A 17,442-nucleotide genomic window follows, 5' to 3' on the forward strand; every position below is an offset into this window, starting at 1 on the left:
TTATTGAGTGCTTTCTATGTGGCAGATACTGTTCTAAGTATATTATATGCAGTATCTACTTAATCTTCACAAGCCCTACAAGATATTCTATCATTGCCAGTACTGAGATAAGAACATATTTGCCTTTTTTCTCTAGACTTTATGCTCTTTTATGACATGAACCATGCCTTGCATTTTTTTCCTTTGTATGATTATCTAGTTAAGCAGGAATTCAACAAATATATATGTATATATGAACTGACTGTAATTTCACACTTTGTTTAGCTGCCCTAACACTATCACTTAGTCAGACTATAAAGTTGGTAAGAAGGTGTGATGTGATTTAATAAGAAACACATATTTGGTCTTTGTGCTTGTACATAGCTCCTAAAGTCCTAAGTGTCCAGAGCTATAGAAAAGTATTTTTTTGAATGTTACTGAGTTGACTTTTGGAAAGCACACAAGTAACCGAAGGATGAGGGATGGTTGCCAGTGGAGCCAACCATGTGATGAGAGGGTAAGCATTTTCAGCAGTCCTCCTTCCTGTCTAGGAGGAGAGAGAGGATGGAGATTGAGTTCAATCATCAAAGGCCAATGAATTAATCAGTCATGTGTAAGTAATGAAGCCTCCACAAAAAACCCACTAAGACAAGGTTTGGAGAGCTTCCAGGCTGATGAATCAGAAAGGGTCCATGTGCTGTCTTACTGGGCCCCAAACTCTGTAGGGACAGAAGCTCCTTTGCTTGAGATCTCATCCCATGCATGTATCTCTTCATCTGGCTATTTACACATATTCTTGGATATCCTTTGTAAATAAACTGGTAATGTAGACAGTAAACTGGTTTCCTAGAGGAATTTGCTTGGCAAATTAATCAAACCTAAGGTCAGGGCGAGGGGATCATGGAAACCTCTGATTTATTGTCAGTGGGTCAGAAGCAGAGGTAACAACCTGGACTTGAAATTGTCATTTAAAGTGGTGGACAGTTTTGTGGGACTGAGCCCTCAATCTGTGGAATCTGATAATATCTCTGGGCAGATAGCATTAGAATTGAGTTGAATTGTAGGACACCCAGCTGGTGCTGGAGAATTGCTTAGTGGCTTGAGGGGAAAAACATGTTGAAACTGGTGTCAGAATCTTAAAAGGTCACCTAAATTTTATACATCTATTATTTCTAGGAACTGAATCTATCTGCAGATACATAGTAGATTTTGTGTACAGAGCACTAGCAATGGCTGAAACAGTAGTTTGATATAAAGAAATCCTTGGAGGTACCAGGAATAGTTCAGTTTGATCATTCTTGATTAAGCCACTGTAACTGAGAAAAAACTCAAAGCAATAAAAAATTATGAGTAAGTACAAGTAAACAAATTCATCCTTGTTTGCAGATTTCTTAAGACATTACAATAGGGAAAGAAGAAAGACTTAAGAAGTCCTGTTTACTTACTGGGTTTGTTGCCACAGTAAAAGCATACTTTTTTTGACATATAAATCAAAATCCAACCATATCGTTTCTTCCTATATGAGAAATAATCATATGGGATGTTTACAGAATATAATGTGCTTCAGGAGACTTTTTCTTAAATCCTGTGACTATGATAGAATTTATTTTCTTAGATGTCTTGAGGATTTAGCAGAAACACTGAAATCACAGCTCTCTGTCATAACACTAGCCAAATCCAAAGACACAAGGAACACTTACAGGTAATCACCAAAGGAGGAACAAGTTATTTTCAAGTAATTGTTGAGGCTAAATCACAAATAATGGAAAACTGCACACTTTAAAAAAAATGAACCAATTTCTGTTCAACTTAGGAAAATAAAAATTTTCACACTTGTATATGTTGTTACCTTTTTTAAAGACCAAAAATGCTGAGATTTTCAAATTAGCTTGCTATGGTTGAAGTTGAAAGTGAGAAAGGCTACTATGATCAAACCATATGCTTAATTCATAAAGGGGAATAAAAGAAGTGCTAGTGCATAGCACATTCCAGTGAAGAGGAGAAAAAAAAAAGTTAATTAATTCAACTCAATTTTAGCTGAGGGCATTTTTCCACGACTGCTGAACCCTAGCATGTGCCAGGCAGCTAAAATTACACTAAATGTGTAAGCTCTGTTGTTATTTTAGAGATAATCCAGGAAGCAAAACAAAGCCAAAAATTCTCACTGCATTTTTAACATGAAACGCTTTAATCTTCAATCAAGTGTATACTTTCCTTCTGTTTTAAGATTTTTATGTATTATCTCTTTTGTGTATGTTTGAAAGTTTACAGATTAAAAAGTGAAAACAAACAAAAAAGAATAACAAAAATGATTTTGCATATATTTCCAACATTGTTTATCATCTAAAACCATTCTTACCAGTCTCTGTTTCTGAAGTTCTTCTCTAAGTAGTCTATCTTCTGGTAAAACATCACATAACAAAAAGTAATTGTCTTGTTCTTCTGTTGAGAGATTAGGAAAATAAAGGAGAAATGATATTTATCATTTTTTTACAGAAGAATTTTTCCTTTAAAAAACATACATATATGTATGTCCATTAGGATGTCTCTTCTGGTATACAGTACTGTTTTAGCTTTATTGAAGTTAGGCAACATAAACAGGGCAATTTAATTTTAGCTATCATGAAAGTGAGAGAATTCTAATTTAAGAAAGTACGATTATTCCTTTGAATTTTTGGATTGTAGGGAAAAGATGGTAGCTAAGATGTATACTTACCAAGGGGAGCTGTGGAATTGATTCTTATCACACTACAAAAGTCTGTAATGGGCTGTTCAGTGAACCTTTTCCTCCAATATAAAATGTACCTTGGAATAATCAAACAGAAAGGATGGTAAGAAGACAATATACTACTTATTGTAGAGTGACAGGGTTTTATAAAACCATTTAATTATCCCAAAACAATATATCAAATGTTGATTGATAACTGCTAGAAAATTTACAAATGGAAAGGCAGTAGCGCATTTAGAAATATGAAATAAATATTTAATGAAATGAAATTACTCTGTAAAGGCATGGACATGATTAAACTTTACTATCCCCAAATTCAATAAACAGACATATGGGAAAGTTAAAATGAATTATTTTTATGTGATAATGAAGGTTTTAGAAATCACATCTAAGTTTATGTGAATTTAAAATGCAACAATGATTAAATAGGCTTTATCACACATTTCCAAGAAATTGAAAGTTGGGTGGTTATCTTATGCATAAAAAGAACTGAAGGCAAAAAAAAATAATGCAATGAGAGGTTAGCCTAAATTAAATACCTATAAGACAAGATAGAAAAATTTTGCATGTGCACATTGTATCTGAAACAAGGCAGATTTTTGGAAAAATGGCCAAGCTTACAATTCTTGTACCTAATAAGCAGAGTTAGAAGAAGCATCCTGGGTAAATTTTTTTTTTTTTTATTTATGATAGGCACACAGTGAGAGAGAGAGAGGCAGAGACACAGGCAGAGGGAGAAGCAGGCTCCATGCACCGGGAGCCTGACGTGGGACTCGATCCCGGATCTCCAGGATCGCGCCCTGGGCCAAAGGCAGGCGCTAAACCGCTGCGCCACCCAGGGATCCCCCATCCTGGGTAAATTTTAAAGCAAAGCGTAACACCCAGACCTGCACTGTCTGAGGAAAGAAGGAGCAAGATGAAACGGTTTAACAACCTGTTCATCTTCCCATTTATCTAACGCGATTTACATTGGCAACTGCATCTCATTTATCAAATGGTACCAAGAAGAGAAGGTAGCCTCTTTCATGGGGAGAAGGAACATGGAAAGGCTGACTCCATAGCTGACAGTTTATCAAGCTATATGGTTGATAAAAAACAACCAAAACACTTACAACAGAAAAAGAAAAATCCCTGAAAGGGATGGAACCTACTGAAATAGATTTAGTAATAGATTGTAAAAATTTGGACATTTTAAATGGTTTGATATAGCAACTAGCAATGTTCTGTACATAGTAGGTTAACAAGAAATGGTTTTAAGAGATAGAAGAGCATTTAAAGATTCCTGTAAGCTTCTCTAAGTAGCCCTCAACTCGCACTATTTTGTCTCCTTTTTATTTTTCTTCCCCTTTGTCTGAACATTAATGTCCCAACCCCATGGTGCTCTACAGAAAGGGCATTCATGTATTTGAAAAAAGAATTATGTGCTGGGAGAGGTTTGAGAGAAAGAGAACTGTGACAGTTAAAAAATATAAATATGACAACACCGAATATAGAACATATAAGGAAAAGAAGTAAAGGAATAATGAATGAAAATAAAATCATGTTTTAGTTCTTTCTTCTCATGTACAACCACACTGTTGACCTGGATGATTATGTGAGGGGAGAACTCTTTCCTTATAGGACAGTGCTAGACCTTATCTTAAGAGATCTGAAAATGATGATCTGAGGCTGCATCCAGCTTAGCCTCAAACCATAAATATTGACACTATGGCTAGCTTGTTGGCTTCCATATTGGAAGTGTCAGATACAGGAGGCAAGTGCATGTCAGATCCATTAATGTGCACAAAAAGAAGAAAAGTATCTATAAAGGGCAGAAATATTATTCTTTGGTCACCTAGGGCAGTGACAGCACCATCCAGTTATCAGTATCTTACAGAGCAACTCTTATTCTCCATTTCCATTCTCCATTACTTATTCCCAGACCAGGGGAGAGAGAAAAAGGGAGAAATAAAAGGCAAGAGAAGACTTAAGAAAACAAAAATGACATTTCCAGCCACTTTTCTTATTCTCCCTTCAGTATATTTTCTACGGCAAAGTGGTGCAAGGGATGAAGGAACACAGGAGAACCTCTATTAGAGATGTCAGGAATAGAAATTGGATTGTTCTTCCAAACTGTACTACACAACCATCTATTTTCATGACTAATCAAATTCATACAGCAAAACTGGGTGCTGAGATAACAGACTTAAACAAAAACCAGGACAGTCAAGTTTGACAGGGAGTTTCATCATGGCTATTCCTACAATATACAATGGAGAGGTTCCTCACTCCTGATTACCACTCTACTGAAGACCATGTGGGGGCTATTCAATGTTAAGGGACCATTTTTTTCATGTTTTCTTACTTCTCTGGCTTATTTGAAGCTACAACTGTAGTCACTCAATATTTAAAGGTAGCCAAGAAATGACATGCAGTATGAATTCTTTATTTGGAGGATAGTTATCAAGGCATCTCGTACTTTGCTAAAAAGCCGTAAGAGTAGTTATTAGGTCATCAGCAAATACTTTTTTCTTTTGAAAGAATTTTAATGTTTCACGGAATTGTCTCCCAAAAAAATCCTTCTAGTAATCTTGCCTGTTCAGCCCCTCACTGTAATTGGTGTCCTTACTGACAGAGGTATAAAGATTTGAGATATGGCTGTTAATTAAGTAGCACTGAATGAGTGGAATTTAATATAGAAAGGGGCAAGAATTAAGGAGTTAGCATTTATCTTCTGGAAAAAATTTATTTACTGAATAAAGCTAGAAATGGTTCAGTATAAATAACTATGTTAAATGGCTCGAAGGAAAGATTTTTATTTTTGTTTTATTCTGTCTGAGAAAGTTTTACTACTGTTAGCTTTTTTCCAATAAAGAAAATGTTAAATATATTTATACGAAAATTTACAGCACAATTTTTCCAGTAAAGCACAAAGTAAGTCTATCTCATCTATTATTTATCATCTTTATTACTTACTGTACTCAGAAGAAACAATTCCTCTCTGAGAAGTTATATATGTATACATACATACATCTATCTGTCTATCCACATATCCATGTAAATATCTATCTATCTATCTATCTATCTATCTATCTATCTATCTATCATCTATCTATCCACATATCCATGTAAATATATACACATACACCCACTCCCACAATTTTTCTGAAGAAAAAGTCATAAAACGTTGAGAAGATTTCAACTTAATTCTCACAGTCAATGTTTGCATTGTTTGAGAGAGGAATTTTTAGTTTCCCTAAATAGTAGACAGATACTATCTAAAGGAGACTGGATATATCAAAAAGCATTTAAAAGCAAGAGTTTATTCACATACATTCTTGGTCAATTTGAATGAACCACCAGAGTAAAGCTTATTGGGAGGACAGTTGACAAGGAAAATTTAGGTTTCCAAATTTAAAGTACATGTTAACCACACACTTTATTTAGAAAGCACTTATATATATCAGCTATGTTCTTTCTCTTTTAAATTAAAGCACCCATTTTATTGCATAACTACATTTAGAGGGTGATCGATTCCCCTCAATTAATTATTGACTCCTAAGTCTGAGACCTAGTAAATAATTTGATTTTCTTGCCCACATGCAGATGGGATTAATATCAATCATACAAAAGACAGATTTGTAAAAATATAGCTACTTAGCTATCATACATAAGAACAAAGGGAAAATACAAACTCTAGATACTTCTCACAGATTTTAGGAGAAAGAAAATCTCAATGTTACTCAATTATCACTGGTAGACCATATTTTTCTCCAATTCCCGAGGGAGAATTTGCATTTACATGACAAAGCAGAATAAAAGAAAATAAAGAAGATATTTACATCAAAGAAAAGCTGAGTGATACAACTTATAAAAGAATATCTCATTTGATAGTCCTGTCAATGGTTACTTGATAAGAATTTGAAGATCTCTAGCCTAAAAAGTATCTAAAACAAAACCAAAAGACCTGACTACATATAACTAGAAATCCTACATGAGGAAGCTCCCAGAATACTTCCCAAACACACACATCCACACACATCCATACACACACACACACACACACACACACACACACACACACAGAGGCATAAATACTTTAACTGAAAATAAAGACCAAGGAATGAGAATGAGAAATATTAAGTGCTTCCTCTGCAATTATGTAATAATTAGTTTATTCTACCAGCTGGTGGCATATATCACTCATATAACTGTCCTTTACTGTTGTGTTCTATCTCTGCTTAATCAGGCGACACCAAAATCTACTAAAAAATCGCAATGCTGAGTGGATTTAAGGGGTCATAATAATACAGAAAGCACCAGAGACATTCTGTATCAGTGCTAGGCAGTTGAGAGGAACATGAAGAGTTAGAGAATAGCTAATATTACTCCTGTAGGCATTCTGGCTATTACAACTTAAAAAAGAAAACCCTCATTCTTGAAGTTTAGAGTATTTAGGATCCTAAATTAAATTTTCTCCAAAGTTATAGTTTACAAATGGTAACTAGGTTTCCAGACCAGCATAAATACCTCTACAGAAAACTCAGTTATAGAAAACTATGATTTCAAATATATCTTTTGTAATCAAAATATAATAAAATTTTTGTCTACCATCTGGTGGATTTAAAAGATGTCTCAGAAAAAATAAAAATAAAAATAAAAATAAGAATAAAAGATGTCCCAGGCACTGGCTGGTGCTACACATATCCTGTTTTATATAATATCCAACAATCTTACTTGAGTTGCTGTTATCCTCTTTTACTGATGAGGAAACTGATGCTTAAAGTGGTTTAAGTAATTTGTTACAAGTCACATGGTCAGGAAGTCACCAAGTCTGCATTCAACCCTATGCCTGGTTTCACAGTCCGCTTTTAGTAAAATAGCTTGTTGCTCTACAAGACCCATCATAAAAAAGCTGTTGCGTGCTAGGAATGATGTGGTCTGGCAGACACAGAGTTTAGATGCAGAGATACCATAACATCTGGGCTACTGCAATATTTTGTAGGGAAATCAGGGCAGAATATTGCAAAATGGGTCCTGGCCAGATACACCAAAACGCGAGCTTTCGGTAACTATACAAAGCCAGATAATTACCATGCTATTGTGGGTATGGAAAATGCTTCCAAGTGTCAACTAACAACAACATGAACATAACTACTTCACTCCATCTGCTTATGAAAAGGCATTTCTTTGTTGGCTAATTGAATTTAAATTAAAAAAAGGGAAGAAGATATTACACTGGAAAAAAGAGGCATTTCTGTTGAACAATCAGTTCCAGCAATTAGAAATTGGAAAAAAATAAATAATTGCTTATATTACAACTGGTAATAAGGATTGGTGTGGATATTCTAAGTCAGGTGCTCATAAACTGGAGTTTAGCTCACTCTGAGTCCTGGCTATGTAGGTGAAGTTCCTACATTTCACACATGCCCACTGTTGGCAGTTCTGCAACCACTCGCCTCTATCTATCTGTTCTTCATCCTCCTCATCTTCTTCCTCTTGGTACCTCATACACTGACCTCAACAACTGTCTACTCTTATACCCCTTTGGTTTTTGAATGACTTTTTCCCCCCTGATTCTCAATCTCATCACAGCACTTAAACTGAGAATTCTTTGGACAATACCCTTCTGGCTTCAACTAAAGATCTCCATTCCCAACAATGCTTGAAAAAGAATATGAGTTTTCCTATTTGCATAGGAATAATTTTATTTATAAACAAATATAAGTTATGCCTTTCCTTTATGGAATATTGGATTTAATTCATTTATGGTAAAAAACAAAATTTACCTTTGGAAATCAGCAACCAACTTGACATCAGCTATGACCATCTTATGTTCAATAATCATGTGCTTCAGAAGTTTGTCTTGTTCATCCATAGGAAAATGTTCTTCACAGAAAATACAAGGCACAGATGGAGAACCTTCTAAAGCGGTGGTGCCACCTGGACTTTCTGGCAGGGAAAGCGGCTCCAGGATACAATCCTTACTGTCTGGGAGAGAGAAAAAGCAAAAGCAAAAGCGGGGAGGGAAAAAAAAAAAGCAAAAGGAAAAGCTGAAATCAACTCTTTAGGATCATTTCTCATCTCCTGCATTAAAAGGATTCTAATGATATTTACTTATTTCCAAAATGAAAAATACACAGTGTCAGAGAGCAGGATACTTTATTATCATTTTAAATAGATTCTGCAACCTAGAGGCAGGGAGTGTTGCAAAGCTGCTCAAACTCCCCATTTGCCGGCTTGAATGGGGGAAACCCATTTGTCAGAGCAGCTGTTCAAGCATTCTTGGACATTGGCCAATGGCAGCAATTCCGGGGGTACTTGTAGGGGGATGGCTGCAACATGCTGGGTTAAGGTTCTAAGGCCTGATTGTGACCTATGGTTGGTAGTCATCACACTATGGGAAGTAAATGGTATATACTGAGGCTCCAGATGATACCACGCCAGTGTTTAAGCTGCTTCCTGTTGCACCTGCAAACTCTTTTCCTGCTTCTGATTATTTGTCATGTGCAAGGAAGATAGCTCTCACACTGGGTTGACACAGCATGTGCTGGGTGGCCCAGGTGGCAGTTTTTAATGTTGATTTATGTCTACCATTTGCTTGTTACACAATTATATACCATAATTCAAGTCCTTGTGAAAAAGAGATGAATGTTCGATTACTAAACATACATGGTAAACATTTTTCCTGCCTAAACTTTCATTTTCCTAACATCACCTATGGTATCTATAAGAGTTGAGCTGTATAAGGTCTATAGGTCTGAATCCAGGTTTCAAACCATACCCAGTTGTGTCAGGAGCCCTCTTTAGTCTTTCAGGGGAGAAGGCTAGACCTGTCACCTTATGCAGTCTACTGAGTAGTTAGTAACTAGGCAACTATGGTAAGACATGTAGTATCTGAGGAAGGGTAGGGAATCTTCTTCATAAAGAAAGACAGCTATTCTGGGGTGTCTGGGTGGTGCAGTAGGTTAAGTGTTCACCTTTCGGTGTCAGCACAGGTCCAGATCTCTGGGTCATGATCTCAAGGTCGTAAGGTCAAGTCCCAAGTCTCAATCTGGGCTCAGTGTGGAGTCAGCTTAAGACTATCTCTCCCTATACCTCCAGCCCCTCCCCTCCATTGTCTCTTTTTCATTCTCTAAAATAAAATAAATAAATCTTAAAAAAAAAAAAAAAAGACAGGTATTCCACAGAAAAGTCTTTGGAATTAGCTTCCTACTAACTTTATTTCTTGTTTTAATCTTACCTTACCTCATTTCTAAAGACCTTCTTAATTGCCTAGTTCATGCAATCAGTCACTGGGGTGCTGCTGACCATGGCCTCAACACTGGATAAGCATTCATTCACTCCACAAAAACCAGCTGAGTAGCTACTGAGTGCTAGTCTTTTCTGCTTAATGTTGCATAACAGGGTCCTTATTATCAAGGCTAAGGTGCCTGTAACCTGCTTGACAGCACAAATAAATTGAAAGGATAAAGAGAGATAGAAAGTATAGGGTTTGTGGGAACATGCGACAGGAGAGTCATGTAACTGAGCTGGAGTGAGAAAGTGTCCCAAAGGACATGTCCTCTAGTACATCGCTCATAATACTCTGCTCATATTAAAGTATGCTGAATTAAACTTTTATCTTAGTTCCATAAAATAAATTTATTTATTTATTTATTTATTTATTTATTTATTTATTTATTAAAGATTTATTTATTTATTCATTCAGAGAGAGCGAAGAGAGAGGCAGAGACAGGCAGAGGGAGAAGCAGGCTCCATGTAGGGAGCCTGATGTGGGACTCGATCCTGGGTCTCTAGGATCACACCCGGGGCTGCAGGCAGCGCTAAACCGCTGCGCCACCGGGGCTGCCCCATAAAATTATTTAATACCAGAAAAGGTGAGATAGATTATATATGACAAGGGAGAGAATATTTAAAATACACAAGCACTTCTAGAAGCACTATTAACAAAAGTGATGTGTTATCAACTTTTACATTCATTAAATTATACAATGGAACCAAGGAATTCTATAGTTTTTCACTTGTAGGTTAAATTCTGTGGGAAATTCGAGATGCCTGGGTGGCTCAGCGGTTGAGCATCTGCCTTTGGCTCAGGGTGTGATCCCGAGGTCCCAGGATTGAGTCCCACTTCGGGCTCCCTGCATGGAGCCTGCTTTTCCCTCTGCCTGGGTCTCTGCCTCTCTCTCTCTCTGTATCTCTCATGAATAAATAAATAAAATCTTAAGAAAAAATTCTGTGGGAAATTAAACTCTCATGTTAAAAACAGGATGGGGGAAGAGAGGCAATACTCTTATGAATCTATATTTTACATTTACTAGAACAAAAGACAACATATATTCTAAGTAAAGGTACCTTTGGTAAACATTGCCTGCCATCTAGAAAATAACAGGTACTGTCCTACACTCTTCTCCCCAAATCTGAATGATGTATGTATCTGAATTCATTTTTCCTGACTTCAAAAAAAAAAAAAAAACAAACAAAAAAACAGTATTAGCCATCACCAATAGCAAGAACAAACATTACTAGGTATTTGATATTTGTAAATTACCAGCAAAGGGCTTCAAGGCACTTGCTCAATCACAGCTACCTTTCCCAGTTAGTACTATTACTAAGAGAAAGTCTTCCAGATGAGACTGCTGAGACTTAGGAAAGTTAAATCAAGGGGCCTAAATAAGTAAGTTAAGCCTAAGTTCAAATACTACATTATTCTGCCTCCAGTTCCAAAAGGTATTTCCCCAAATGTGTTTTTCTTTAATGTGTCGATTCGGTACTATTTTGAATTCCTATGTATTTACAAGCCACACTTAATTTCTGTGTAATCTGCCCTGATTACAGAGTCCTGAAGTCTCCCTGGTACTACTTTCACCAAAAAAACTCAGTAGTCCACATCCTCCAAGAGCCACTGGGTACAGTTGGTCTCTGTCATTGTCGGTATGCTTTTCTGGGGTTTCTTTTTTTTTTTTTTAATTTATTTATGATAGTCATACAGAGAGAGAGAGAGAGAGAGAGGCAGAGACACAGGCAGAGGGAGAAGCAGGCTCCATGCACCGGGAGCCTGACGTAGGATTCGATCCCGGGTCTCCAGGATCGCGCCCTGGGCCAAAGGCAGGCGCTAAACCGCTGTGCCACCCAGGGATCCCCTTTTCTGGGGTTTCACTACAAACTCTCTAATATTCTGTGGTTCATTTCTCCTCCTTTTTGTATGTTCAATGCACAGTTCTCTTTCTTCAAATTATTCCTAAGAGAATGAAACTAAATGTTCACACACACTAGAACCAAACCCTTATGGTTACGGTAAAGGCATACAGGAACAAAATCATAACTATACAAATTTCATGTATGAGGAACTTGTGGTTTAGGGGGTACTAAGTTGTTTTGGGAACTCAAGGTACTATGTAATCCAGAAAAAATTTTTTGAAGATATTTATTTGAGAGAGGGAGATAGCGAGTGTGTGTACAGGGAGGAGGGGCAGAGAGGGAGAGAGAAACTTTAAGCAGACTCCATGCTGAAAGTGGAGCCCCACCTGGGGCTTGATATCATGACCCTGAGGTTATGACCTGAGCCAACACCAAGACTTGGATGCTCAACCAAATGAGCCACCCAGGCACTCCCAGAAAAATAGAAATGTTAATAGAACATTTTGGACAAGATTTTAGTGTTCTCTCTGACTCCTTAATCATTTAGCATCACGTTCAAATTTACAACAGCATTGATCAAAATAAGTAATTTACCTATTTGTTTTTCTTTCCCCACTTCAGACTTTTAATTCCTGGATGGCCAGATGAGTCCTGGTTGTCTTTATTTACCTGGTATGTACACTAGGTTACTGCACCATGGCTGTCACCACCACTGTGGGTTCATTTTGTGCTAGACACTGTTAAGCACTTTATATGTTCAGTATTAACTTTATATGTATAGTATTAATCCAATCAGTCCTCACAATAACCCTCGGACAGAGATTCCATTTCCTTCACTACTTGACAGTTGAGGAAACCAAGACACTGAGAGGCTAAATGCCTTGCTCTAGACAGCTAGTAAATGGTGGAGCCAGGATCTTAATCCAAGTCTGGCTTAAGCCTTAGCACTCTTACCCTATACATTAACACTGAGGCAGTCAGTAGAGCCACTCCTATATTTGAACCGATATAGGGAGAGTAGATTAGAAAGAGGCAAGTCTCAAGATGATGAGATTGGCCAGTTGGGAGATTACTGCAGCATCCAGGATGAAGGCAGGAATGTTAGTAGCACTTAGAGGTGACAGAGGAGAAGCTGCAGAGATTGAATTGATAGTTCCCTGATTACTGGCTGGCCACAGGGAGTGAAGACGACGAATAGGATGCCTTCAGAGTTTCTGGCTGGGGAGGCAGTATAAATGAGGGGTACCAGTCACCAATCTAGGAATGTATGTAGAGAAGCAGGTTTTTTGTTCTGGAGGAATGGATAATGAGTTAAGCTTTAGATGAGTGCAGATGATCGGCTCCAAAGTTAGATATTCCTGGCATGGCTGCTGGACAAGGGCAGCAGTGACTAGTCTCATGTGATGCGTTAGTGTTATTTTCTTGGTTTCCAGCACCCTTCCACCCACTCCTCTTGAAGGCTTGACTCACTCCATCTCTGCATGTCCAATAATAGCAAATATATCTGTTGTAATAAGTGTCTCTAGGGTAGTATGGGAACTCCTCAAGGTTAAGGACTAAATCTTATTTTCCTATCTCTGTTATAGACTATAGAGTGCTTGAAACATAGATGGTATTTTATAATTGCCTAAAAGAATGAATAAGATCAGAGATACTCAAAACTGGAGTTGTACCTTTAACTCAGGTTCTAGTTAAGCCTTATTTCAGGAAACACCTGTGGCTGTCTATCTTTAGGGGAACTTTCTCTAACCCAGAATGAGAGTAGTCTAGAATAATTATATCCAGATCTTTAGGTCTATGGGCCTTGGTATAATGAGCCCACTGATAATAAAGAATGATGTAAAAATTACACTACATTCTAAGATAAAAAAGTATTATTGAGAATAATAGAAGTATGTTATGTTTAATTAGGAATTTCTAAGTTCTTTTACAATTTTTCATGCATACTGTCCAGTAGACAGAGACAAGTGGCATTTGGAACGCAGAGTAAATTATACCACTCCATCAGAGGATGTTTTTATGGGAAAGGCATGCATCTCAAGGATGTATTTTACTTTAGAGCAGTGGTTTCCAAATCTGTTTGCATTTCATCACTTGGAGGGCTTTTTAAAAGTAATGATTTCAAGACTTTATTATAGACTTTGCCAAGCAGTTGTCCCTAGACTGAAGTTTTGGGATCAATGGTTCAAAGGATGATTCCACACGACTGTGGACATTTTGATTATACATGAGAGTATGGGTATCTTGAACACATGGACGTCTGTAAACAAGGAACAGGGCCTGTGACAAAGCTTACCTGGCACTGTATTCTGTCCTATGGAGAGAGCTTCTCAAATATTAAGCACTGGGTCAGTAGAGATAATTCAGTAAGATAATGTCTAACACATTGTTTATTTCTAGCTGCCACTATAAGAATCATAGCTACAACTTACCACATGGTAATAAATAAATAAATAAATAAATAAATAAATAAATAAATAAATAAATAAATAAATACAGAATTCTTTGCTAAAGGGACCTTGAACTCAAAAAGGCAAAAGGAAATAAACTATATCTAGCTCCTTTCAGCAAAGAGGCAAAGCATCTTGGAAAGTCTGCTTTGGCCCCAAATCTGCTTCACACATTTGTTATAAATTAACAACAACAAATTATCTGCTCTAGTTCTCACTTTGAACAGCAACTCTGTTCAAATGAACTGTAAAAAAATACCATCCCAAGAGAGCTGAATTTTTGAGGAGATCCTATACTGATTGTGAACAATTTTATTGACTCTGGGTAAGATCCCAAAGGGCCAAATTATTATTCTAGAGTCATGCTTCTCAAAGTTTTAATGTGCTTATAATTCACCTGGAGGCTTTGTTAAAATGCAGATCCTGAATCAGGAGGTCTGGTGGCCAGGGAAACATGCCAATCTAATCTCCTGCTGCTAGGAGCATAATTGAAAGATAGTCTCAGGTGCTGTGCTCTGAAATCCTACTTGCACTGAAGCCAAGCTTCCACAGGCTGCTCTCAGTAAATGATTAGAGGCAGCAGAAATAGGAAATCAGCCTTGTTCGAGTGAGCCATGGAATTTCACTGACATGTGACATTGGCTGGAGGATTCCCATCAGCTTGTCAGAAACTTACTTACAACTGTGCCATAGTCTGACATTCTACTCCACCACCCTTCCTTCCCTCTCCTTCACAGGGGTCAGACCTACATTGGTACCTCCTCCAGCACTCTCTCCTTTTTCCCTCCTCTGGTATCTTCCCCTCAAAATCTCTTACACTTCAAATCTCATCTTGGTGTGTGCTTCTTGAAGGACATGAATTAACAGAGTAGGTCTAGGAGGTAAAAAGGCCTGAAATTCTGCATGTCAGAGTTCCCAGAAGATGTCAGTCTGCTCATCCACAATCATGTTTTAGTAGTAAGGTTCTATCTAGGAACAAAACCAGTCATGAATTCATAATACCTCGATGTGCTAAAATGACAACCCTAGACTTTACCGTGTATCATTCCTGCCAAGTAGATAAAAGCTGCTGGTGCTTTGAAAGAAAAATAAGCAGCTTCTGAAGTTTCTGTCCCCCTTAAGTCAAATGAGAAAATAAAAGCCCATATCAACAAATAATTGATGAAAAGTTTTTCAGTATTCCTTCATGAGGAACTACAGAACACGTGACCCATAAGTTCCCCTTTAAGTACCCACACTTTGCTTTGCAAACTACCATCACACTGCTAAAACTTTGAAAAAAAAAAAAGCAGTAATTTGGTGATATAGTAAACCCAGATCAAATAAGTTTAGTTGCTATTCCTATCACACTCTGATAATCTAATTGATAATCATAAAATTTGGAATATAAAGATGGGCAGGGTATTTTTGTTTATTTTTGTAGTTTTAACTTAGAAAATGTGTAAACAAACTCCTAATTTCCAAAGCAAACATTTCCTTTACGTATGTTCTTTATTTACATTAGTGTCATTTATTTGATGATAGCTTGTTTTAGTATTTTATCAAGACTGGATGATATTTTCAGGCTTTTTCTCTAAGCTTTTAATTCAATAAACATCATCCTTTTCCATAAGACTCCAATGCCAACTCAATCTCATTTATTATGTCTTAGTTTTATTGTGAAAGTTAAACTCCAAGAAGGTAACTTTCTTTCTAAGTTAAGGGTACTTCTCTCTTAACTTAAAAAAAAAAAATCTACTTCCTGAATAAGTTAGTTCCTTAATTTTTCTCTCTCTTTTTGTTAGTTCCTTAATTTTTAAGTGTGTGCTCCATATACATGCATTTGAAAAAAATGGAGAAGACTGGGTCTGGTCTTTTTAACCACAATCTATCTCTAAAGCTCAGAGTAAGAATGTAAGACCCTTATTTAACTACTTTTGGGCTAATAATTCATTTTGTAAATTACTGAGGCCTAATATTAAAAGGATTGATTTACTGTACAACTACTATGAGTAGGGGAATATGGGCAAGGAGGAAATAAGCTTAAGTGGGCGTTTTTATACATCTTGACACTATACTGCTGATGAGGCTGTGCTGAATTAGTACACTCAACTATAGATGGCAGGTTTGCCACGGCCTTTGGTGTGGAAATAGTTATAAACACATTCAACCCTTAAACCTAATAAACGTGTGCTTAGAAATTTAAGGAATGAATTTAACACAAGTGAAAAGCTATGAAAACTTTATTACAACATCCCCTATAAAGCAAAGTAATAGATACAACCTAAGTGTCATGCAAATCAAAATCAGTTCTTTAATATATGGCAGGGGTGCCTGGTGGCTCAGTCAGTTAAGCATCTGAAGTCAGATGTTTAACATCTATGTTTAACTAACTTTCCTCTATCCCTCCCCCGGCTTGTGCTTTCTCACTCTTAAAAGATTTTTTAAATTTATTTATCTGAAAGAGAAAAAAAGCAAGTGAGAGAGTGAGCATAAGTGGGACAGGGGGTACAGGGAGAAGGGGAGGGAGAAGTAGACTCCCCACTGAGCTGGGGAGCCCAATGCACGGCTCCATCCCAGGACTCTGGAATCACAACCTGAGCCGAAGGCAGATGCTTAACTGACTAAGCCACCCAGGTGCCCCTTTCTGTCTCTCTACCAAATAAATAAACAAAACCTAAAAAAACCCAAAACAAACCAAAAAAAAAAAAAAAAAAACCCACATACAAGTACAGGGCTTGAAAGAAACATACAAAAAGAAAATCAGAGACTATGAATGCATTCATTTACCCCCAATTTTCTTTAACACTAAAATTTATTTTTAAAGAGAGAGAGAGCGCACAAGAGCACACTCGCGCTTGCATGCAGGGGAGGAGGGGGGGGCAGGAGAGGGAGAATCTCAGGCAGGCTCCACACAGCACAGGGCCCAACATGCAGCTTGTTCTCACAATCCTGAGATCATATACTGAACAGAAATCAAGAGTTGGATGCTTAACTGACTAAGCCACCCAGGTGCCCTAACACTGAAAATTTTTCTAAAGATTTTATTTATTTATTCATGAGAGACACAGAGGGGCAGAGACATAGAGGGAGAAGTAGGCTCCAAGCAGGGACTCGATGTGGGACTCAATCCCAGGACCAGCTTCATGCTCTGAGCTGAATGCAGATGCTCAACTGCTGAGCTAC

General features: G+C 37.2%; 1 protein-coding gene across 3 annotated transcripts in view; it reads right to left on the bottom strand.

The window, feature by feature from the left end:
* The window catches only part of ZNF277 (zinc finger protein 277), a 109,102-nt gene that overhangs the window by 41,033 nt on the left and 50,627 nt on the right, over positions 1-17,442 (bottom strand). For 2 of the 3 annotated variants that reach the window (XM_072783429.1, XM_072783428.1), the window contains exons 2-4: positions 8,476-8,673; positions 2,696-2,784; positions 2,339-2,421 (exon numbers count right to left, since the gene is read on the bottom strand). In XM_072783429.1, coding sequence (XP_072639530.1) covers positions 2,339-2,421; positions 2,696-2,784; positions 8,476-8,564 — 261 coding nt within the window. In that variant the 5' untranslated portion in view covers positions 8,565-8,673. Of the gene's footprint in view, positions 1-2,338; positions 2,422-2,695; positions 2,785-8,475; positions 8,678-17,442 lie in introns of all 3 variants that reach the window. The other variant, XM_072783427.1, reaches the window with a different exon arrangement.

The sequence above is a fragment of the Canis lupus genome, chromosome 18, assembly GCF_048164855.1.
Source record: "Canis lupus baileyi chromosome 18, mCanLup2.hap1, whole genome shotgun sequence".
NCBI classification, from domain to species: domain Eukaryota; kingdom Metazoa; phylum Chordata; class Mammalia; order Carnivora; family Canidae; genus Canis; species Canis lupus.